The 25,950-nt window shown below is 35.5% G+C and overlaps 1 protein-coding gene across 1 annotated transcript; it reads right to left on the reverse strand.

The window, feature by feature from the left end:
* Window positions 1-8,059: 8,059 nt before the first annotated feature.
* Window positions 8,060-24,676, reverse strand: LOC128266002 (glutamine--fructose-6-phosphate aminotransferase [isomerizing] 2-like). Its single transcript, XM_053002263.1, is given in 11 exon segments — window positions 8,060-8,554; window positions 8,617-8,901; window positions 8,903-9,457; window positions 12,352-12,509; window positions 13,209-13,232; window positions 13,414-13,440; window positions 13,655-13,796; window positions 13,859-14,172; window positions 14,238-14,435; window positions 15,664-15,715; window positions 24,521-24,676. Coding segments are annotated over 10 exon segments (2,085 nt in total). The 5' UTR covers window positions 15,671-15,715; window positions 24,521-24,676; the 3' UTR covers window positions 8,060-8,179.
* Window positions 24,677-25,950: the final 1,274 nt, after the last annotated feature.

A 25,950-nucleotide genomic window follows, 5' to 3' on the forward strand; every position in this document is an offset into this window, starting at 1 on the left:
CTGTTACTAACCCGACAAGGGTGCAGTTCTAAGCACATGTTATCTGTAATCATTTAAAATGCGCCTCACACTTTGCACGAAGGGCTTCTGTGCAAGAGTCAAAAGATAGCTCTCCCGCTCAGGCACGCAGAAACGGTCTCTGCATAGGTTTCAATAAGAATCTTGTAATCAATATTTGGAAAATAAAAGTTTTAATTCAGAACTCAATTTAGAAGGATGTTTCATTTATTTGACAATCCCTAACAGTGAGAGATATCAGACCAAAATCTAAAGCGTCCGTTGTTAAATCAAACGGCTTCCTAAAGTCAGGGTATGACATTAAAAATCTTCAGATGCTAAGATTTCTTTTTAATTAATGTAATGCTTTTATTTGCGGTTTAGTCATTTTGATATCAATTTTTCTTGATTGATACTTGCTTTCATTTCCATTTTTCCTTTAAGGATTCCGGTAAGGGGTGCCGCTATTTATGCAAAACCCTAAATAAAGCATATATAGTAACTTGCCAATCCCAGAAAAAATCTGAGGTTGAAAGAGATTTTTGGTAGCGAAAATTTCTTGATAGTCTTCAACGTTTTTTTTGAAAAACTTTGATTTTTCTTGTGAAAAGTTTCTCGAGAAGACAGTGTATGTCGTTAACGCGGCCCTCCTTTGTCTTGGAAAAAATAATGAGATCATCGACATATCTTTGAAAGTTCTTCCCGTAAGACATCATAGATGGCACTTTAGGAGCATTTTTTATGCCGAACGGTAATCTACAGAATTAGTATTTACCGTTATTTATTGAGAAAGCCGTTTTTTCCCTATCTTTTTCCGCTGATTTAAGATCAAGTGTCGTAACATATTGAGACTTGCCCACATTTGACAATATGATCGAAATCGTGGGGATAGGGTATCTATCGTCAACTTTTTTATGGTTTAATTTCCTGAAATCAATAACTTATCGTTTCTTTTTAAACCCAATTTGGTCGCATCGTTTTTTATCCACGACCCGAGTTGGATTATTGTTGGGTGATCTAGTTGTTTAACCTTTGCGTTTACAAATTATGTTACACCCACGGGGTGCGGGTACGACTTCAAGTACACCGGTTCCCCATCCGTTTTTGTTGTGGCTATAGTATTTATTTTGAAGGGTAAAGCTTCGTCTGGGTCAAGGCTTTTAAATTCTTTTTAATCATATTATCAAAAGGGGATTTTATTTCAGGTGGCACAATTTCGTCAGCAATTTTAATGAAATTAAAATCAAGCATCGCATTTACTTGTTTAAGTAAGTCGAGCGGGATTATCCCTTCGAATCCCCTTTGAGCACTTAAGAGAATGAAATGAGACGTTACTAGAAATATTAAAACCAAAAACATTTTTGTAATTTGTGTGGGGTTTCAACTTTTACGACGCCCTTAAGCATCGGGAGGGGTGCAATGAATATAATGAATTTCCGGTATCAATTAATAATTTAACTTCTCACCCTGCTGGCCCACGAGCAGGGTAATATATGGGAGCTGGGACTTTACTCTAAGAAATTGCAGGTATCATCTGCATCTTAATCATCTTCTATTTCTGTGGCGTACGCTTGAGCGACGGAGTATTTCCTACATAAGGGCGTTACTTATATTTGAACGAGGAACTTTGATTATTACTCCACTTTTTTTTCGTGCCAAAATGGGTTAAAAGTTGCTAAACTAATACAGCTGCTGCCGGTCCTCTAACTTTATTTCTTAGGATGGCCACTGCCTGATAATGACGACTGCTTCCACTAAGAGGCTCAAAGACCTTATAGGCTGCAATGGCTGTCTGTCTCCACGATACGTAAGTCGAACTCGGGAACAGACTTTATAATATCATTACGTTCTTAAACTAACATGATACTTATCTCCTTGAATTAGTTAATTTTTGGGGACTTCCTTTTTTAGTATATGTAGATCCCCCACGATGGTACCAAACTTCTCATCAAACAGCCTTTGCTGTCTTTCTAAGGCCGCACTTATGGCCGTCTCCATACTCGCGTTTTGTTAGGGATGCATTTCTTGTGGATCCTGCGAATGAGTTTCTACTTGGCTGCGATTTCCTAGAATACTTTAGAAGAAAAAATAGAACAATAAATTGATTGTATTACAATGTTCTTAATAAGGTTACGGACTATTAGAAATCGTCAAATTTCGACCATCGGTTAATGATCTCTAGAAAACTTATAGCATTGTGAACAGTAGACTTTATGTGACAGTCGAATTATAATTCCAGTGGTCCAGTGGAATATCTTAAAATTAAGGCGTACCACTACAAAAAGTCATTACGTTACATTTAAGTCAATTCAGATATAAGAGGTTAGATTGACACTAAATTACAAAATATAATAGGACAAACAAAGTTTAGCATCATCAGCATACATTAATACTCGAGAATGTGTTATGACAGAAAGAAGATCAATAGCAATGGACCCAAATGACTACCCTGCGGCACTTTAGACGTAACGTTAATCATATTGGAAACTGCGTTTTTTTTTAAATAGCCTTCTGAGTTCTTCCATTCAAGTAACTTGAAATCCAAGTTAATTGATAATTCGAAAACCCGAGCTGATCTAATTGAAATAAATAAGGAAAATGGTTAACAGAATAATAAGCCTTACTTAAATCTGTACATATAACATCAGTTTGCATTTTATTAATATCGATAAGGTGATATTAGTGAGGAACACAAATGTTGCAAATGAGAAGTAATAAAGCGCTCAAATGCTTTAGGTATTGCAGACAATTTAGAAATACCTCTATACTTTTAAACATCCGACTTTCCTCCCCTTTTATGGAGTGGAATAATAAAGGAATCTTTCCAAATAGTTGGAAAAAACGGATGTTGAGGTAGACATTTGAAACAGTTTAAGAATCGGTTTACAAAAAAAACTTAAGCACGCAAATAAATAATACAATTTGGCCTGTTTAAATTATAAGGGAAAATGAATTTAGACAAGAATGCGCACAATAGGTAGTTTGGAAGAAATCAGCAATTTCAGAGTCAGTAGACGCCTCAGTTGATTTTAATCGTACTGATGAATGCAAGGAAGTTATAAAATTGCTGCGGATTATTAGAAACTTCGTTTTAAACCGGTTCAAATACAGAGAATAGCATTGACTGTTAAGAACATTAAAATCCGATCGAGCAACCCCATATTTCGAAAAATCAGATGGCTTGCCCGTCCTTTTGTACTTTTTGTAAGTGTTTGTTTTCAGGTTTTTAAGTCTTCTTCTGTAAACCACGGAGGTCTGTTATGGCTTGGAGGAAGACTGTCAGAAACACATTCATTAAAAAACGTGTTTAAAAAGTTATAGAATAATTCAGTGGCACTAGAGATAGAACAGATTTAATAGCAGAGAAATGATTTTCATAAGCAGGTTGCAAAAAAAGATAAGGCATGTGGGAAACTTTTACGCTAACAAATTCTATTTCATTGGGGTAATCAGGCTGAACTTCGGAGCTGGAAATCTCCGGTTTCAGCTCAGTTTCTGTGAAGACTAAAATTTGTTCATTAAAGGCAGAGGAGTCAGCTTACATCCTAGGTAGCTTCATATTAAGCCCCATTACATTTTGTTAAAATCAGAGGCCGATTATTATTTCTTTGTCTTTTAGAAACAAATTCTTTTTTTATAAAAGTTTCTGGAGGATCAGATATTTTAAAAGAGGATATTTTGCGAGCGTATGAACATTTTTCAACTGTAATGTTTGAAGATGGGTATTTTTCTTGAATAAACTCCATAACATCGTCAGATGTATATAATGGTTTCCTATGGGGAACAACAGATAGTTTTTACCACCACCATCACCTAGAACACCTTAAACATTCTTACTCCGCCTTTCCGATAAAGGGAGTACTTGAGAGCACGCAGTACCATAAGGAACAGCTGGTTGTAATGCTGGCTGTAAAGTGTTGATCCACCGGGCTGCACTTCAACTTCTCCAGTGGCAGTGGCTGATGAACTAGGTGCCGGTAAAGGACGCAGATTCCTTTTCTGAAACTGAATTTTAAGAATCGCCCGTTCTAATAGGCTCGGTTTTTTTTACGCTTAGATGACTTACTTGGAAATTTTTTACTAATAAACTGTTCACTTACCGCGTTGAACCCTTCAGTGAGTTGATTAAATACTCCAAAAAGATTCTTAAAACCGTCACGAGTCTGCCTCAGAAGCCAATCATCTCAAGTTACATTTCCCTGCAGGACTCACATGACCACTTGAGCCCAGTACGCAGGTCAATGTAATTTCTAACATTTTGCATGCATGATTGTAATGCAGAGCCAGCAGAAGATATATATATTTTTTTAAGCAAACTATCTACGTTCACAGTTAGATAAGGTGAAAGAAGTAGAGCGAGAGGAAGAGAAAGTACAATGTTACAGAGATTTAACACTGGAGAATGAAATTACAATAACAACGAACAGGGTTTAGACAATTAAAAATAAAATGCTTAAAACTCTAATAGTGAGTACAGATTTATAAGAAAAGACGAGTTCCAAACACACACAATGTAGATAAGCTAAGCTTGGTGAAAAGAAAAACACAAGTATTTTCAGAAATTAATCAAAATTTGACAACATTTCAGAGCACAAGATAAACATAAACGATCACAATCGACGCTAAATCGAAACTGGTCTTATATTTCGAAATTACGGGTAAAATTAAATTTAAATCGGAGCGCATGTTTCTAAAAATCGTTATTGAAAGTTATTAAGTAACAAAAACGGATAATTTTCTTAGTTCTGAGCAGCTAACACTGTACTAGTTATGAAATTTCACTGAAAAGTATGGTTCACCAATTTGACGAGGAAAATGTTAAAAAGCAAGTATATAACAAGTAACCTCTTGCAGTTAAAAAGTTTTTTTTTTCAGTTTTTTACACTTTGCAAATCTAAAAAAAGAGCCCAAGCGATTTGTTTTTAACTTTAACTAGCCCTTCAGATTTATCAACTCTTGTTCTATAGCAGAAAGTTATTAAGCAACAAAAACGGCAACATAAATTTCCCCCCAAATGTATGTATCACAAATTAAATGAGAAAAATGTTATAAAAAATTATTTTAAAACAAGGAAGAACAAGAGAGAACGCTATAGTCAAGATTTTTGACTATAAGATACCCGTTTATCAGCCAACAAACTTCATCCTAAGTATTCTTCCTACAAAGCAATCGAAGTTTATGAGGCGCCATCTGTTGAACTGCATAGCCAACACTAAAGGCTAAGAGCGTGGAGCACCCTCGCACTATGGGGCAAACGACTACTTTTTGTGACATTAATTAATAACTTAAAAACGAAGCAATTTTACGGGTTTTGTTTTTTAAATTTAGTCTATGATACGAAAAGCAAGGTTTTATAAAAAAAAATGGGCGAGGTTACGCCCATTTTGTAGGTTTTTTTTTTTTTTTTTGCTAAATACTAAACAAAAAAATTTTTTTTTCATTCAGAAGATAATGCTAAAAAAATACACGGTTGGAAAAAAAATGGGCGTGGTCTTACCTTTTTGTTAGGATATAACAGGTTTTTTTATTTGAAAATAGTTTAAAAAACTCTGAAATAAAGAAATCTATAATTTTGTTTATCTAGCATTGCCCGCCTGCAGGGATGCTATTTCTGTCGCTTCGTTTCCTTAGCCAAGAAGAATGCCTTTGGCTGAAAAGATTTGAGTTTCTTTTGCACTTTGCCCCCTTCTGTGTTACATTGTAACAAAGGCTTTGACTTTTTTTTAACAAAATTGCCTCATCTTGCTTGGAACAAGGACAACGTATTAACGCTTTCAAAAATTCGAAGATGGCAATCTCCTTTGCACTCTTTGTCGCCTCTGCTTTTCATATGTTAAAAAACTAGGAGGTTAGAACCTTAAAAGTTTAGTTTCAGAAAAAGTGCGCAAAAGTGCACTTTTATACTAACAGAATTGAAAAGTAATTGAATAATCTACAACATGTAACAAGTTTTAGAGTTTGAAAGTGCTTGAATCACTTTGTAGCTCATTTTAAAAATAACAAATCACTACAAGCTTTTATATTTTTGAGGGTTATAACTTACAAAAAAAAAACAGGGACGTCACAATCGATAACTATAATTCACGTTTACAAACACATATTACAAACCACTATTGGTGGACTGCATGTCAAAAAATTGCACTCGAATTGGATTTTTTGCTTCTTTTTTAGTGTTAAATTTGGAAGACAAATTTACGACTTACCAGCGCTCGCTTCAAGTTGAACAAACAGCTGACTTTGGCAGCTGATAGCTTAACAGAAATGCGCTCTGTTAAAATGTTGTATTTGCAACATTTAAGATTAGGGTTATTCCTATCCATCGCGATTAAAAAAATATATTTAACGACTTTTAAAAAATGGGTTTTGGCCAAAAAATGTGGTCGTTGGCCCCATAGTGCCTCGCCCCCCACCAACAGTTATTTCGTTGCCGCTGTACTGCCGCGATTTCCGGCAGAGCAGTGGCAGTGCGGCGGCAGAGACGCGGCAGAGCGGAGGCAGAGAACTTCATAGCCCTATAACTTCTAAAACAACAGCTCGAATTTGAAAATTTGTGTATCTTCCGATAGATATGACAACACACAGAGTCCAACACCTACAGTCCTACATGTCTCAAAATGCCAGTACATACTTTCACGATTTGTGGGAGTTAAAAATTTACAAAACTTTACAAAATCACAGCCGATCACAAGCAACGCTAAATCGAGAAAGAAATTGAAAATCAAAATTTGCTTAACATACATTAGAATTTTGGTTTTTTATACCACGAATATTATGTACGATTTCTTTATTTTTATTCCCGTTACTCATAGAGTAGAAGGGTATGTTGTATTCGTTGAAAAATATGTATCAGGTAAAAGGAAGCTTTTCCGACAATATAAAGTATATATATTCTTGATCAGGATCAATAGCTGAGTCGATCTAGCCATGACCTTTTGTCTGTCAGTCTGTTTGAACGTCGAGATCTCGGAAACTACACAAGATCGAGATTTGGTATTTTGCTTGCAGATTTTAATTTTTCCTATGTGTGTGGGTCTGTGTGTGCCGTCCGTCTGTCCGTTCTGTCCGTCCGTCCGTCCGTTCAACTCAACAGGTAACAAATCGAGAATAAAAAGAAATTGTTACTGGCGTTTTAAAAAATATCGCTAAAGTGCACAGAATTCCATAACTATTTTGCTTGAAGAAATAATGCAAAGAAAAAAAATAGCCCTTTAATGTACCTTTCTAACAATTTGCATCACACATCAGTCGTTAGGACGCTGGAAATCTAGCGTTTTTAGCAGTTTTCCCTAGCAATGGGTAGAACAAAATTTTTTAAGCTCATACAGTAAAATTGGTTTCTGGCCATTGATTTTATTAAAACAAACAAACAAGCAGGAGGACAAACGTTTTAATTTCAAAAAATCAGTCTCATTCTCAATATTATTTGTTAAATATTTTCTGAAGGGAGTATCCGATTGGATGATTACGGTGTCGATGCGTATTTAGCGGCAGAATAGGATCACACTGGAACTTTTTGCTCAATCTGCCCCAATAGGTCCAATATTAAAAAAATTTCTTTCACCCCTGTTTCTCCTGAACCAATTGACTTTCTAAAAGTCTTGGTATGCACAAACTCTTATTAAAACCAATACCTTTTGATTGCTATACCATATTTTAAGATTGGACTGTTCTTTACTGGATTTTACTATTGCTATTATGTATTGTAGTCTCCTTGCGCATACAATCTGGTGCGCACTACGTGTGCAGTCACTACGTGGACTGCCGTTACAGAATGACGTCCGATCTGCGCCGTTTTTATACTTGATCTGCGTACACATAAATACGATTGCAAAAGCTTTTAAGCTAAACTCGCAAAAAACGGACTTTTGACCAATTTACTAATACCCTCTTCAAGGGTATATAAAGCCAATCTCAAATCTCAGCCAATCCCAAAACTGTAAAGTGCAGAATCTGGTTAAAGTGAGCAGAAAACTTCTTTCTCAAAGGCTTTAAAGGCAAAAACTAGATGCGCTTTTTCAATCTGGAACAAATTATTATAAATTAATTTAAACAATTCAATGGGTAAAAATGTTAATAAATCTTTTTAATGGTGTAAAATGTGTGTTTGTAACTGCTTTATGTGGAGATTATCATATATAAAAAACAAGTTCCGACCAGTTGTCGTTTTGAATTTGCAGCTGCCTTACTCAACCGTCACGGACTTGGCCAGGTTTCTAGGACAGTCAACGTCGCACCCGCGCAGCACGGCAATATGATAGGATAAGAGTTGCATGGGAATAACGGTGAGAATTCCCTGCAGACAGTCAACGGTGCGAGGGATCTCTAGGTGCCGGGAGGAGAAGGCCTGGGTCTCCTCGTCTCCCTCCTCACAAATAATAATGGGGCAGCCCTTGCGCGATGTGACCTGCTGCAGAGCGTTCATGCACTTGACATAAACGGGGTCACGCAGGACTATCATAAGAACTGGCATGGAGTCGTCCACGAGGGCCAGAGGACCGTGCTTCAGTTCACCGGCCATAATGCCCTCGCTGTGCATGTAGGTCAGCTCCTTGACTTTCTGAAAAGAGTATCGACAGGGATGAGAAATATAATTATTGTACGTCAAACATTGTTTCTTACCAGGGCACCTTCCAGACAGGTTGCGAAATTGTAGCCGCGACCCATGATAAGTAGCGACTTGTGTTGGTAAAGGTCTTTGGCCAGCTCTTGAACTTTTGTATCAAGCTTGAGAACTTGGCGGATTTGGTCAGCAAGCTTGGACAGCGCTTGCAGGATCTCCAGCCGTCGCTGTTGCAGTGAGAGACGATCCTCTGACATAACCAGCGCGAACATCACCAGGGAAATGAACTGCGAGGTGTATGCCTTTGTAGAGGCCACTCCAATCTCGGGGCCAGCGTTAATGTGGAACTCCACAATGCGATTCCCGGCAGATACTGCTGCCTACTGTGTTCGTAATGCCCACAATCAGGGCTCCCCGCTGTTTGCAGTAGCGCAAAGCCATTAGGGTGTCCGCCGTCTCGCCGGACTGCGATATGAAGAAGCAGACGTCGTCGCGGAAGATTGGTGTGTTGCGGTCCAGGAAGTCAGACGCCAGCTCGACCATGACAGGAAGCTCAGTGAGCTCTTCGAGTAGCTGCCTGGTGGCTACGGCGCTGTGGTAAGACGTGCCACACCCAATCAGCATGAGACGGCGACAACGTTTGATCTCCGGAATGTAGTCCTTGATACCGCCGAGCACAATCGCGTTACCGTCGAAGCGAACGCGACCACGCATCGTGTTGACCACAGAGTCGGGCTGCTCAAAAATCTCCTTCTGCATGAAGTAGTCATAGTTGCCCTTCATGATCTGTTGGATTTCCATCTTTAATGTAGTGATCTCACGGGCATGCGGGTCATCTAAACTTTTCTTTAGACGATGAATACTCAGAGTTCCGTCCCGAACTGCGGCCACATCGTCGTCCTAAAAACAAACAGAAAAATAAGTAATGACCCAAAATAAGTATATACCAACACAAACAAGATAAAGTAAGGACAAAATTGAAAACGGATGGCTAGTTTTAATGCCCGAATATGTAAGTATACTTAGGGCACAACATAGCTGCATACAAGGCCCTGAAAAAAGGCTAATAATAAAAAAGGTCGACCATCAATAACTTTTGATTTCACAAAGCATTATTAAAAATGTGTATACATTTTATTGAGTCAGAATTTCGCAAGCTGATCAGTCAATATAGTCCTGAATTTGTTTTTGACTTCAAAAAACCTTTCTGTATGGTATTTTTGTTATTTTGTTTATTACAGCCTATGTAATTGTGCGATTCAACAAACATTATTAACATTCATTTCTTTTTTCCGTTCGAAAAAATTTATTGATTTGGAAAAAATCTTAAAATGTTTCTGTTTTTTCTAAAGCATATTCAAATCCGAAAACGCTCTACCCTTTGTGCGTTCAAGTTAAAACGGTCTGGGGCCCAGTGATTGAAAATAAAATGTCAAGATCCTCGTAACACATTTTTTAATCGGAAGTACTGAACATTAAAAAAAACTGTCTGATTTTATCGAACAAATTTATAAATGGAACCCTGCTACTTCGGCTCTTTAGCGATACGAAAATCGAGAAAAAATAAGTCTCAAAGTAAAAAAATCAAGAAAGGAAGCAAGCTTCATCCAGCCGAAGTTTATATACCCTTGCAGCTATTGCAAAAACCAAACATATTTAAAACATCTTAATTTTAAATTATATGAGTACGCATTGAAACCCATTGAAGCTATGATGATTTTCACTTAATATATTCGATCGTTCCTATGGCAGCTATATGATATCGTTTTCCGATTTATACACAATTACATGCGTAATTCTGAATTATAAAAAAAATCCTTTTTATACCCTTGCAGAGGGTATTATAATTTCAGTCAGAAGTTTGCAACGCAGTGAAGGAGACATTTCCGACCCTTTACAGCATATATATTCTTGATCAACATCACTAGGAGAGTCGATCTAGCCATGTTCGTCTGTACGTCCGTCCGTCTGTGCGTCCCTTTCTACGCAAACTAGTCTCTAAGTTTTAAAGCGATCTGCATAAAACTTTCCCCAAAAGTTGCCTTTCTTTTGCAGGTAGTACATTAGTCGGATCGAGCCGGATCGGACGACTATAGCATATAGCTCCCATAGGAACAATCGGAAAAATAAATGAAAAAAATTATAAGTTTGCTATTTTTCTTAATTTTTTTTTAGTTCTTCAAAATATAGTAAATTTCATGAAAATCGGAAAACTATAACATAAAGCTAAAAAAAATTGTAAGAAATTTAACTTTTTTATTTTGTAATTTGTTTTTAAAATTTCTTTTTGACTTATTAATAATTTGACTGTTCAGAATTACGCTTTTAATTATATTAAAATCGGAAAACGGTATCATATAGCTGCCATTGGAACTATCGAATAATTAAGCTCCAAATCATCATATCTTCAATGTTTTTAAGCATATATGCAAGTAAATCGTACTTTTAATGTTTTCAAGAATATTTAGTTTTTGTAATAGCTGCAAGGGTATATGAACTTCGGCTTGTTGAAGTGTGCTTCCTTTCTTGTTATTCCTCAATTTGAAGTAAGCGATGTTTTTAATGCCCTTCTGATAACATTCCTAGCTGTGTCCTAAGAAACTGTGCCGAAGCTATGTCTTGGCCAATAATTTTCTATTTAACTTATCCTTATTATCTTTATAGTTCCCGAGTATTTGCAATGAATCTTTTATTATTCCATTTTAATGTGTGGTCCGGTTTATGTGCGATACTTATGTTTTCTTTGTCGTAGCATTTTGATTTCGCTACACGTTCGGATAATGCCGGGACATATGTAATTGACATATATTTTTTGTTTTTATTGTTTTTAACGCTATTTGGTTTTGTTGTTTTGTGTTCCGATAATAATGTTTTTATTATGTGTTTTGGGAAATCATTGCCTGTCAACATTGATTTTATCTCCTAAGTCGTCTCTTCGTGGTAATCCGTGTCTGAAATTTTGAGCATTCTCTGTATACAACTTCTAGCTGTATTTTTTATAATTAGTTTTGGGTGTTTGGAGTCAAAATTGATAATTCGTCCGGACGCAATTGGTTTCTTGTACCATTTTAATTTTAATCTGTTTCCTCGTCTAATTATTACTGAGTCCAAATAAGCTAATTTACCGTTTTCTTCTAGTTCCATTGTAATTTTTATATTATTGGCGAAAGAGTTGAGCATGGTCAGTGTAGTTTTAATGTCATCCTTTTGAATGATTGCGAACAGGTCATCTACGTATTTTGTCAGTAATCTTGGAGGTTGTCTTAGTTTTTTTAACGTGTTGTCCAGAAGAGTTTCCATTACAGTATCTGCAATGACCGGCATCAACATCCTGACCTCGAGCCGGATAACAATTAATATATTTTGGATAGGTCGCCAAAACCAACTAGATATTATATTACGTTTTTTTTTCAGAGTCTCGAATTAGTTTAGAAAACTTTCAATATTTAACTTTAGAAGACAGCATAGCCATTAGGCCAATATGAATGACTAATGAAATTAAATATACATAAAAATAAGAGTATATAAACATGTTTAATTACGGCGACTAGGAAAATGTCTCGAACGAACATTCTCCTCATACAATTTTGCTGGGGCGATCCCAAGTGGAATCCTATATGCTCAAAAGAAAAAAGTCACACTCGACATTACCATTTGTACCCTTTCGATTAGATTTGGTTTTTGGGTGATGTAATCTTCTCTTCAAATTTCTTAAATAGTAGTATCAAATGCAATCAGATATAGGGAAAGGGGACTTTCGTTCATAAAATATGGAACACAATCAAATGTCTTACCTCCAAATAGATCACACGGTTAGTGTGCTCAATGACGGCCGAGGCATCTGATGCGAAGAAGTATTCTACTTCCTTTTCTTCCAAAGGCATAAACTCAGAAGTGCTCTCCGAACGCGGAAGGACTGGCAGTTCACGGGATTGTCCATGTGGACGAATTTCTATTTGGTTAATTTGTCATTGATGTTTCGTTGCGTTGGATGTGCAGTTGCAAATACATATTTGATTTAGCGGTGGCATTGATGTTATTGGGAGCCGTTTTGCGGTTTAACCGTGTCAATGGAAACGGAAAAAGACCAGTTGAACAAGCGCCGATGCGTGTGTGTAGGTTAATGGGTTTATGTGTATGTGCCACATCAGATTGGAAATACCAGCGAAAAGAAGTATGATATGCAAATAAATTTCGTGAAAGAAAATTTGAATTGTATAGGATTATTAGACTATTTAATAAGAGTTTAAAATGTTGTGTAATTTTTACTAAAAGTCAACTGATTTAAGATTGTGCGGACTATTAATTTCCAAATTAGATAAATGACAAAAATAGTTTGAATGTTAACTGATATAAAAGATTTATATTTAAATTAACCTTTTCCTTATATACTTTTTCACGAACATAATAATCACAGATTTCGATAATAAAAAGAAATAAATAAATTCCAAGGTCTAAATGATTCATCAAATGTTTCTTAATTGGCTCATTTCTATAATTCTAATAAAAATGTCAATTACTTTCGTAAATCGAGGCCTGACACAGACTGCTTTTCATTTTAATTACGTGTACAGGTAAGCTGGCCAAAACCAAGCAAGCAAATGTATTTGAAATTTGTGTAAAATTTGTAAAAAAATAATGTTGTAGTTACCTTGAGGTTTGCCAGGGTCAGCATCTAAACAAATGCAAGAGGTAGAAACAATATATAAGTGTTACGTTAACAATTATTTATTCAAGTTTAGAATTAATAAGTCAAATAGAGGCGAGAAGTAGTTAGCATGTTTATGTTAGTATATAGTAAGCCCGCAGCCCCATATTATCGATTTAAAAAGCAAAGGGGCTAGTCAGGTGACTACCTTGATCGAGGTTTTGCTTCTTGTCATCTTTGGTTCGACATCGACGCCAAGAGCGGCATAGTTGCAGCAGGTAGGACGAAAGGTGGGTGACAACAGGAGAGTTCAAGATTGGCGTTGGTTATTACGCAGTAACGAACACACAGACAGTTATTTACATAAAGATAGAAGACAAAGGATATGCCTATTGAAGAAACTGCATTTGGGAGAGCAGCGATAAACGAAGACCCTCTGGTCCACTTACCTTTTCCGTATAGAATTGGGATGTGGTCTGTGGCAAGACGTGTCTTTGTCTTGATTCCTACCAGAAGGGGAGAGCTACGCCGCGAGGCCACACACTCTCCAGGAAAGTGCTTGGACTTCACCGCAATAGCAAAGGCGCCTTCCTGCAAATTTCAGGTGGTCACTGACTGAGAGCTGCTTCTTAGCTACGACAAAAACAACTTACCACTTGAAGGATGGCCTGCTCGACCAGCTCGCGGAATGAGTACGTGGGGTGGGTTTTCCAAAGATGGTGCACCAGCTTCGCGAAAACTTCCGTGTCCGTGTCTGACTCGAACTCGTAGCCGCGCTTTGCCAGAAAAGTCTTCACGTCGTTGTAGTTGGTGATGATGCCGTTGTGAACCACAACAAAACCGTTTCCGTCGTCAGAGCGGTGTGGATGGGAGTTCCTCTCGCAGGGAACGCCATGGGTGGCCCAGCGGGTGTGGGCAATGCCGATGTGGGTCAGCACGGGCTCGCTGTAGTCTCCTCCACTGAAGTCTGTGCAACAAGATCGCAAAAATGTTTGGTTGTTTCTCCTATTTTAAAAAGTAACCAGTACTCACGCTCCTGGATCGCCTCCTCAAGGACTTTGACCTTCCCGGTACGCTTGACCATTACGATGTTTTTATTATCGGGTGAGTCGATAGCTACGCCCGTGGAGTCGTATCCGCGATACTCCAATCTCTTCAAGCCTGTGACCAGCAGGTCAAGCACCTCTTGACGCGACTTGGGCGTTAGATAATTCAGATAGGCAAAGATTCCTGTTTTTTGTTTTTAATACGTTGGAAAAAACATTCATGTTCCATTAGCAAACAAAATTTGAACAAAATATTCTTTAAAACGACTAAACATTGATTTGTATGCTTAAAACAATACAAATAATTGCAAAACACTGAATTTTTTAGTACATTTTAATTACACTTTGCAAGTGTATAAATACAACATGCTGACATAAAAGTAAAACATGTATAAAACTCTTTTTTTGAAAATTTTTGTACTATGAAATATCTGATAGATTAAGATTAAACAGCTTGCAACTAGGGAAAATTATCCTTTAGAAACGACAATTCAGGCAACAGCACAACTAGCTGATCATCTCGTGGTAGTGGAGAGGTGGTTATCAGACTGGCGTATAAAAATAAATGCGCAAAAGTGTAAACACATAACGTTTACTCTTAACAGACAAACGTGTCCCCCGCTAACTCTGAATAACACGCCACTTCCACAAGCTGACGATGTAACGTACCTTGGCGTCCACCTTGACAGAAGACTTACATGGCGGGACATATCAAAGCTAATAAAATGCATCTAAAACTAAAATCCATTAGCCTTCATTGGCTCATAAACGCTCGCTCCCCCCTCTGCCAAGACTTCAAGGTCCTGCTATACAATTCAACGCTTAAGCCAGTCTGGACTTACGGCTCCCAATTGTGGGGAAACGCGAGCAGCAGTAACATCGATATTATCCAGCGAGCACAATCAAAAATCCTGAGAACTATCACTGGGGCACCTTGGTATGTTCGGAACGACAACATCCACGGAGATCTTGGCATTCTACCCGTAAAAGATGAAATTTCAAAACAAAAGGCGTCCTACCACACCAAGCTAACATCTCAGCCAAACCAGCTCGCCAGGGGCCTAGCCAAGGTTTCCAACCGGACCCGATTGCAACGAAATGACCTTCCAGCTCAGCAATAGTTATTAGAGCCCTTACATCCCGCGTCAGTCAACTTGACTGTCAGATATAGCTTTTTAATTTAAGATTTTATATACTTATTGTTAGTCTCAATTCAGAGAAGATTCAATAAATAAAATGCATATGTAAAAAAAAAAAAAAAAAAAATGTACCTAATTTAATAAAGAACTAATTTTGACTGTGCTTGCCCAAGCCTTGTTCCCTTTAATTTTGTTTTTTACCAACTTACAACCTTTTTATACATTAAACGCACGTTGTACATTAAACATTTTGTTTGTTAACAGAATACTTACCACACATTTTTAATGATATGAGTTCAATTTGAAATATAATCTTTGCAGATATCTGTAAATAAAAGATACAGTAATTATTTATAGGTCTTAATAATGGGCAAACCTACGCTGTAATTTGGAAAGCATTACAAACTAATTTACAAACTAAAAGACCAAATAACAACTAATATTATTGTGCTATCGTTTTTTCCGGCCAAATTAAACTACAGAATGTCTTGAAAAAAATGTGGCTGAACTTAATTCTTGTCTTACTTAAAAGTAAGTTAGTAAGATTGACACGATTGACCGAAATCTGTGAAGCAGAACTTCAGATCTGAAGTCTCTTGAGCATTTTTTCGATTTAAGTTTGTAAACGAGTGTTGCAGATTTATATACCCTTTCAGAAAGTATTATAATTTTTGTCAGAATCTTGCAATATGTTCTTGATCAGCATCACAATCCGTCCGTTTCTACGCAAACTAGTCTCTAAGTTTTCTGACGACTATAGCATATAGCCCCCAGGGAAAAATAAAATGAAAAAAAAAATTATAACTTATCTGTTTTTAATTTTTTTTAGTTAGTTTTTCGATATTTAGTGATGGTTTCTTGCTTAAGAACTACGGTTTATATTTGATTCAAATCGGACGACTATGTCATACAGCTCCTCTGAAATAAACCGGAGTGTTAAAAACATTAATTTTAACTCAAGAATAATCTGACATCTATTTACAGTAGAAAGTTTGAAAGGTTTGAAAGTTTATTCGGTATCGACAGATGTTTAACGAATTAATATATACTAATATATATATACCCTTGTAAAGGAAATTATTATATTAGTAATAATAATTTGTAATCAATATTTATTTGATTTTGCTGTTACAAGAAGAGTGCCGAAAACTAACGTTCGCGCGGAACACCTATAAGATCTACAGACGGATCACTCCCCGATCTTACTTCACCTCTATGACCATCCACAGCTGTCAAAACGCCCACACTTTTTAACTTCTAGTAAAACAGATTGCCTTAAATACAGAAAGTATGTTAGTACCTTTATTGATTTCTGCCCAATCGTTTCTTGTAAAGAAGACAGCTCAGTATATGCGTTAGTGTCACTGGCTGCACAACACTCCACACCAATTATAACAACTGCTAAAACTGGGAGAGTGGCCTGCGTTAAAGGCGAGTTTAAAAATAGCCAATAACTAACTACGAAAAGCCCTAGAATATCAGAGAAATCGAGCTCATGTGTCCTATATGGAGCTACTCCCTCCAAATAGCAATCGATATCCACTGTGGAAATCTAAGTCAGGCATATTTCCACCAATCCAAAGTGAATCACCATTACACACATACACAGGAGGTTGGGATCGCAGCAACGAAGAGAGGGCAAAGTCTTCAAACAATCCTTAAGCTACTTCGCCTATCATAATTCAATGAGATGAAGTAACAAGAGTTATAAAGTCTCACGGGATTTTATGTCCCTTAATAGCGTGACGAAATTGAGCTTGTCTTCTCAGCAATTGAGGAAGTCTGTGGTCACAACGATCCATAATGCCGACAAGAACAAGTCACGACCATCGTCATATAGGCCAATCAGGCCAAGGAAGCTTGCTTGGACCGACACTTTATATCATTTACACAACAGATCTACCGACAATCAGTCTTACAATAACATCAGCATTTGCTGATGAGACTCTCATTCTAAGGCTATCTAAATGCCCTGAAACAGCAACGCAAAACTCATCAGCTCATTTCGTGATTTTGGAAAAATGGCTTGCCAATTGCCGGATACATGTAAACGAACAAAAGTGCAAACATATCACTTTTACTCAAAACAGACAAACTTGTCATTCACTTTCAATAAATAACATCAACTTTACACAAGCAACTGAAGTAACATACCTTAGAGCCCACCTGGATAGACGGCTTACTTGGCGTAAGGTTACTGAAGCTAAAAGAAATCTACTGAAATATAAAGCGTAGAGTCTACACTGGCTAATGAACACCCGTTCACCAGTAAAACTGGAGTACAAAGTACTTTTGTACAATGCAATCCTTGAACCAATTTAACATGGCTCTGAAATATGGCACTGAACTATGGAGAAACGCATGGATTAGTAACTTGGAAGTATTTCAAAGAGCTCAATCAATGATGTTGAGGACTATATCTGGGGCACCGAAGAACACACATAGTGATAATATTCACAAAAATTTAAATGTAGGATCCGTTCAAGACCAAATCGACAAGGTGAAGTTTAAGCGTCAGGCCCAACCTAATAGGCTTGCGCGGTCCTTAGCTAGGAACACCAGCAAGACATGAATCCGTTCCCCATTCTTATAATTAATTGTAATTAACAAAATAAATCTCAATTAGATTGAGATTTGCCCACTTGTCGTTAGTCTCTAAAAGAGAAGATTGCTAAAAAACATCGTATCAATAAAAAAAAATATTTTTTTAACAGGGTCCAAAACAAATGTACCTCTTGACCATAAGATTAATTTATTGATTAAAAAACAAATTCAACATTAAGTTTTTTATAAAACTCAAGAAGTAATAATGATTGTTAATAAAAATAACAGTTATTTCTGATCTAAATAAATACAAATAAAAATAAATGTATCCTAAAGACTATAAAAAGTCTTTTTTAAGTCTTTTCAAGACAGTTGTTAAAACACAAAACAAAAAATAAAAGTCTTTTCCCCATATCTCACGAACTAAGATAAATTAGGCTCTCATATTTTAATTACGTGTAATTCTTTATTGTTCAAAAATTATTAAATGTCTTTTGGTATAGACGAAGATATCAATATTTTTTATCTTTTCAATTTTTCCATGCATCCGTAATAGCTTTAGTTTTATGAGTGTTTCTCCTTGTAAATAATAAAAATAAAATAGTAAAAATACATGATTGACAAATAATGTAGTAATTCAGCATGGCCTTTTTCAAATCATACTGACCGCTGTAGTTTCTCAACCCTGACATGTTAAATTACTACATTTTTATGTCAATAATGTAAAACTTTACATGAATATTTCACAAAAACTGTATGCCTACTTTTAGGCACAACCAAACAAAGTGCATTTACATAGTTCTTCTGAAGTGATTGCATTCTTTTTCAAATATAAAATTTATATTTAAAAAATATCATAGGTTTAGAAGCAAAGAACCCGTAAAATCGTCCTTTTTGGGTTTTTAAGATCTTTTTTCTCGAAAACTGAGGGTGATGGAGAAATTCCAAGAATGAGGTCTTCTTCAGCACACCGAGATTTATCAGGCCTATATAGTCGCACCATTGTATTTTTTCATCAACATCTATTTGTTGCACAGCGTAATGAATATAGACCTATGTTTATATTGCCATTTCTTTCTAAGATATTTGAACAATTAATGACACAACAGATTAAAAAATTTTTAGGCTAAAATTCATTAATGTGCAATAACCAATTCTGGTTTTGTACTACTGCGATATTGACATAACAGAGAACATCAGAACAAAAACTCGACAGTTATAAGATACCATTTTTAGCTCTATTGGACTTCAGCAAAGCATTTGACATGGTTAGCCACGAAATCGTACGCACAAAACTTCAAAACTCATATTTACATACTTGAGTGGACGAATGCAAGCTGTTTTAACTGACAGGATGTTCGGATCACTGACTCTAGGTCAGGCTCTGTGCTAGGTCCACTTTTGTTTTCAAAGTATTTGAAAGATATGCCGAAAAATTTGTCTAATTTTAGTGTTCATTTGTATGCTGACGATGTTCAAATGTATGTAAGCTGTGATATAAGTAGAAAATTAGACTTTGTAGATATATGTAACGATGAACTGACAAATGTAAGTATGTGGGCAACAAACAATGGTATTTCGCTTAATCCACCTAAATGTAAATTGTAGTGTTCATTTGTATGCTGACGATGTTCAAATGTATGTTATCTGTCCTCTAGGTAGAAAATAAGATTTTGTAGATATATTTAACGATGAACAGTCAAATGTTAATAAGTGGGCAACAAACAGTGGTCTCTCGCCCAATCCGTATAAATGTAAATGTATAATTATAAGTAAAAAATCATCCAGAATTAGATCTTCAATTTTATTATATCAAAAAAAATTAGAATTTTTAAAAAACATAATAAAAATTAAAAGTTTATCTTTTAAATTATATATATTGACCTAAATATTCTTTATATCAACTATATTCCGATGTAAGCTGTGATGATTTTCTGAAAAATTACACTGGCGTACAAATTTAATTCGTTAAAATCTTCCAGGGATCAAACCTTGATTTTCCGGTACAGATGCACTCCATGGTTCAAAAAATGATACTCAAAATTATTTCAGTGGCACCATTTTTATACCCTTGCAGAGGGTATTATAATTTCAGTCAGAAGTTTGCAACGCAGTGAAGGAGACATCTCCGACCCTATAAAGTATATATATTCTTGATCAGCATCACTAGGCGAGTCGATCTAGCCATGTCCGTCTGTCCGTCCGTTTCTTCGCTAACTAGTCTCTCAGTTTTAAAGCTATCTGCATGAAACTTTCCCAAAAGTTGTCTTTCTATTGCAGGTAGTATATAAGTCGTAACGAGCCGGACGACTATAGCATATAGCTCCCATTGGAACAATCGGAAAAATAAATAAAAAAAATTATAACTTTGCTGTTTTTTAATATTTTTTTTAGTTCTTCAACATATAGTAATGGTTAAATATTTCAGAATTACGGTTTAAGTTTCATCAAAATCGGACGACTATATCATATAGCTCGCATAGGAAGAATCGGAAAAAAATACAAAAAAAATTATAACTTTGCTGCTTTTTAATTTTTCTATTAGTTCTTCGACATATAGTAATGGTTAAATATTTCAGAATTACAATTTAAATTTCATCAAAATCGGACGGCTATATCATATAGCTCCCATAGAAATAATATAAATATATAAAATATTTATCTAATAATTGAGCTGAAAATCATCATAGCTTCAATGTTTTTAAACATATACGCAAGTAAATCATAATTTTAATGTTTTCAAAAATTTAATTCTAGCAATAGCTGCAAGGGTATATGAACTTCGGCTTGCCGAAGTTTGCTTCCTTTCTTGTTTTATATCAATATTTTTTGTGTCTCCTGTTCTTCTTAACTTATTTCGGTCTTCGATATCTTATTTCCCTAGAAATAAATAGGTATTCAACTTTTCTATAATAGATGCTTGAGCTCGACAAAGTTTGAATAAATTGTTACAACTGAAGTTCCGAATTTTTGGTGGTGCTGATTAAAGCATATATACACTTTATAAAATGCGTTGCAAACTCTTGATTTAAATTATAATATATTTATATAAACTATAATTTTAATTTAAATAAAATAATTTTATATCAGTATTGCATTGTACTCAATAAGACAATTTTTGGTTCAACAGTCAAATATTAAATTTTACTATTCCATTCTATTTATCAGTTTACCTGTAGTACTGATAAGACCAGATAGCTTTAAGACTAAAAAATCAGGTTGCGTAGAAGCGGACAGACGGGCATCATACGGACTATCTGATCGACTCTGTTAGTGATCCTAATCAAGAATATGTACATATTGCACAGCCCGACAAAATTTCTCTGTTTTCGATATACAGGCTTAATGGCAATGAAACATGGTAAATTAGCCTTTTCCTTGTGTTCCTTTCATTTGAGACATTGGTCATTTTCTCTAAACTGTTTTAGATTTAAAAAAAAAATTATTTCTTAGCTGTGTCTAAACCTGACACTGCTTTAAGTATTATTCAACAATTTTTCAGCATAAGTTGGCTTTCCTTTTTACTTCAGTAAACATGGGCGTAAGTTTTAAGTCTGCGGAGGGGTTTTAATTTATATTAGACATAGATTTATAAAAAACAGTTTAAATGTATTATTATTATTATTAACGATTCATACTGTTAACGTCGCAGCACTATAATTCGTAAATAATAATAAAAGTTCTGCATAATAATGTTTAAGGTTAAATAGTGACAGGTTTGGGCGCAGATTGTGAATTGTGATTGGGAAAAAAGTATGAAAAAAATTGTTTAAGAAAATAGTTTTATTTGATTTTTAAACGCTGTTCACAAATTGAGATTTTTTAGTTTCTCTGTGATTTTGAAAATTAAAATGTCTATATGTATATTCGCTTCTGCTTAAGTTAGAAAAGCAAATCATTCATAAAAATATTTCTAAACTAAAGAACAATCAAATTGATTTTCTTAAATTAAAATTAGAGTAAATACCAGAGCCGATGTACTACAGCTGTAGTGGGAAACTATGCTTATCAAAGTCTAATTATTGATTTGATTTTCTTAAATTAAAATTAGAGTAAATACCAGAGCCGATGTACTACAGCTGTAGTGGGAAACTATGCTTATCAAAGTCTAATTATATGCGCTTGGGCTTGCAAAAAACTTCTGTTGGCCTGTTTTATTGAGTCTTTGATTTTTCATTGAATGCGTTGCAAACTTTAAACTTAAATTATTAATAATATTATTTTAATTTAGCTTGTAAAGCTTCAATTAATGTTCACAATATATTTAGAAACGAAAAATTTTTAAACTTATTTCAAACATGTAATCTCCGACAATTTTCGGGAAGGTTGGCTTAACGTCCTACCAAAAATTCGTCGTTGCCACAGAATTTGTGGAGTTTTTACGTGTGTTGGAGTAAGCAATTGTTTATGCGCCTTATAATACCCTTGAAGAGGGTAATAATAGTTTCATTCAGAAGTTTGAAACGCAGTGAAAGAGACATTTCCGACCTAATTAAGTACATATATTCTTTATCAGCATCACTAGCAGATCTAGCCATGTCCGTCCGTTTCAACGCAAACTAGTCTTTATGTTTTAAAGCTATCTGCGTGAAACTTTCCCAAAAGTTGTCCTTCTATTGCAGGTAGTAAGTATAAGTCAAAACTGTACCAGATAGCTCCCATAGGGACAATCGGCCAAATTAAAACTTTGCTGTTTTACATTTTATTTTTTAAGAAGTAACGGTCTAAAATTTATTTTAATCGGCCGACTACAGCATAAAGCCGCCAAGGGATCAATCGGAATATTAAAAAAAAATAAGAAGGGGAACAAACTTTGGCGATCCGAAGTTCATACACCCCTGCAGCTATTGCAAAAATGAAATATTCTTAATAACTTTAAAAATTTGAGTTTTTTTGCGTATAGGTCTAAAAAAATTAATGCTATGATGATTTTCAGTTCAATTATTCGATTGTTCGTATGGCTGCTATATGTTATTATTTTTTTGTGTCGGATACAATTTGAAATTCGGTTGTAAGAGATTTTTGAGACATTCCAGATTATAATAGTTTGTCCAGAAGGTTCGTAACACAACATTTTTAATGATATCCCTCAATTTTGACTCACGGTCTTTTCAAATAATGTAAATATGCAGCAATTAAAAATGGTCCTCATTACAAAAATCTCGGTACATATAGAAAATATATATATGTGTTTTGATAAATTTTAAGAGAGAGAATTTGTTTTCTGGCGGACAAAAAGAAATAAAGGCAAGAATATCATATGAATCACGTACACGCCTTTGGTCTGCACGGTGTATTTCCCTTTCTCTTAGTGTAGCTATGGCACGTTTAAAATGCAATTCCACTACTTTTATACTTCTCCTAGGGACATTAAGCATGTCGCTGTTGTGTGTTGGGCATTCCAAATTTCTTTCAGAAGAAGTTCGGAGTAATAAAACGGCTAAGTTCACCTAGAATAATTATAATCTATACTTAACTGCAATTCACCTTAACGATTTTCTGCTACCTGTTATTCAGATTGTGTCTAGTGTTAGTTATTCGTTCGGATAGTAGTCGATAGACTTCTCAGAAACTTTTCACGACCTTATCACCTTATCAAAGCAAGTGGGCAAATAATTGGCTTCCTCTCTATCTTTTATAGATGTCGGTTAAGTTCTATCAACTAAAGGAAACTCATTGAAAAAGAAAGCAGTTTTCATCAATAGACTTTACCACAGCTCCAAAATTGTATTGCGTTGAAGAAATTCTGTCTGTCTTTCAATTGAAATTTACAATTTACGTCTTTATTCTGGCTTTTTAAAACATTACTGTTTTAAAAACTTCATTTTTCTATTCGAAAAAAATCTAAAGCCCTTATATGCAATAATATAAGCAAAAAAAGTGAACGCATGCTGCAAAAATAACATTTGTTGGGAAAAATGTATTTTTTTTTACTGTACTAAAATAAAACAAATATTATTGGCTGAACAAATGATTGTGTCCAGTAGCCAGTTAGCAGACAGTAAATTATAAATAAGACTTTATTCTTGTACATATATGGTCTTCTCAAAAACTTCAACCTTCTCCACCGAAGATAAAAAGTAAACAAGTTGTTTTGATAAAAAACACACCAGCTTTACTGTTGGCAAAGGCCGCAAATTTCGTTTGGTTACACAGCTTGCTTGGTAGTTGAGTGTGCATTCCACCTCGCAAGAGCCAATATCATTTATGTGCCTATTTAAAATACGTTTTTAAAACCTATTTCACTGGTAAATATTCGAGCACTCCTGCATTGGGTAAGTTAAAATCAGCACCAAAAAGTTGGGGGCACAAACTGGTATTTTATGTAAGACGGAATTTTGACCGCTAATTCGGGTTTGGAGCAGGTTTGCTCTGCAGGTTATTGGCGATTATGTTATTACTAAACAATTTAATTAAAGTTTGCCGCGCTGGCATCGATACAAACGCACAACGTTGCGTTTCATGCTTTTGACAACGGACTTGATTTGAATTCACTTTGTGACTATGTAATGACCAACACCCGCACAGCTATTAGGCCTGTGTTTTGTGGGTATAACGACACCACCTTTCTCTTTACTTGACTCACTTGATTTGTAATTTGCAGTCGGATGCAGTGCCCGGTCTTTGCTGTTCAACAGGTTGTGTCAGGGTTTGGTTGAAATCAGGAAACTCTCGCACTGGCGTACTTCGCTGTTAAAACAACACTGAGGCCAGATCAAAAAGCAGCGCACACTAAATGTGGCTTTTTTATGGGCCCTCGCCTCTGCTGCGCCACTAGCACCGTCGATAGCACGATCCACATCGATCGTTAATGTCAAAGAGTCTTGCCAACTCCACTTCAACACACGCACACCCTGCCGAGAGCGTGCAAAGTCGGCTCTTACGACGATAAGTCGTCATCGCAGTTACTCTTAGGAGCAAGCTACACTCTTAAAGTAAAAACTTTACCACTTTTGAGTTTTTTAAGACCCAAATGTTGCACATTTGGTTGGATAAGCCCAGCGTACGCCCGACTTAATGGTGCTGGTTTACGGTTCATTATACTAAGAATAGCAGACCACTTGGTAAAGGATCGCACCGAAAGTTTGCGGATTTTATATGTCAAAAATTAATAATATCAGGCAAATTTGTGGTAAGTTGTAAAAAAAAATACACAGAGAAAACAAGATTTTTTAAAATGTTTTTTATAAATTTCGAAAGGAAGCATCTTAAAAATTTTAGATTAATTTGATATTTACCATGTGAAAAAGCGAAGGTGAATTAAGTAAAAAATTTAAAAATTTATCTATGAATCTACAGTTCTCTGTGTGTTGTAATTTCGGTTTAAGCTGGATTTAAAGGTATATTTAGTTGGTTATTGAACAGCATTAAATGCAAAATTTTTGGGTATTTTATACTACTGTTTTTTTAACATATCTTGAACAAGAAAGGAAGCAAACTTCGGCAAGCCGAAGTTTATATACCCTTGCAGTTATTGCAAGAATTAAATATTTTTGAAAACATTAAAATTATGATTTACTTGCGTATATGTCTAAAAACATTGAAGCAATGATGATTTGCAGCTCAATTATTAGATAGTTATTTTATATCATTTTATTATTTCTATGGGAGCTATATGATATAGTCGTCCGATTTTGATGAAATTTAAACCGTAATTCTGAAATATTTAACCATTACTATTTGTCGAAGAACTTATAGAAAAATTTAAAAACACCAAAGTTATAATTTTTTTAAATTTATTTTTATGATTGTTCCTATGGGAGCTATATGCTATAGTCGTCCGATCCGGCTCGTTCCGACTTATATACTACCTGCATTAGAAAGACAACTTTTGGGAAAGTTTCATGCAGATAGCTTTAAAACTGAGAGACTCGTTTGCGTAGAAACGGACGGACACACGGACAGACGGACGGACAGACGGACGGACAGACGGACGGACAGACGGACATGGCTAGATCGACTCGCCTAGTGATGCTGATCAAGAATATATATACTTTATAGGGTCGGAGATGTCTC

The sequence above is a fragment of the Drosophila gunungcola genome, unplaced genomic scaffold (genome assembly GCF_025200985.1).
Source record: "Drosophila gunungcola strain Sukarami unplaced genomic scaffold, Dgunungcola_SK_2 000219F, whole genome shotgun sequence".
In the NCBI taxonomy this organism is placed as follows: Eukaryota; Metazoa; Arthropoda; class Insecta; order Diptera; family Drosophilidae; genus Drosophila; species Drosophila gunungcola.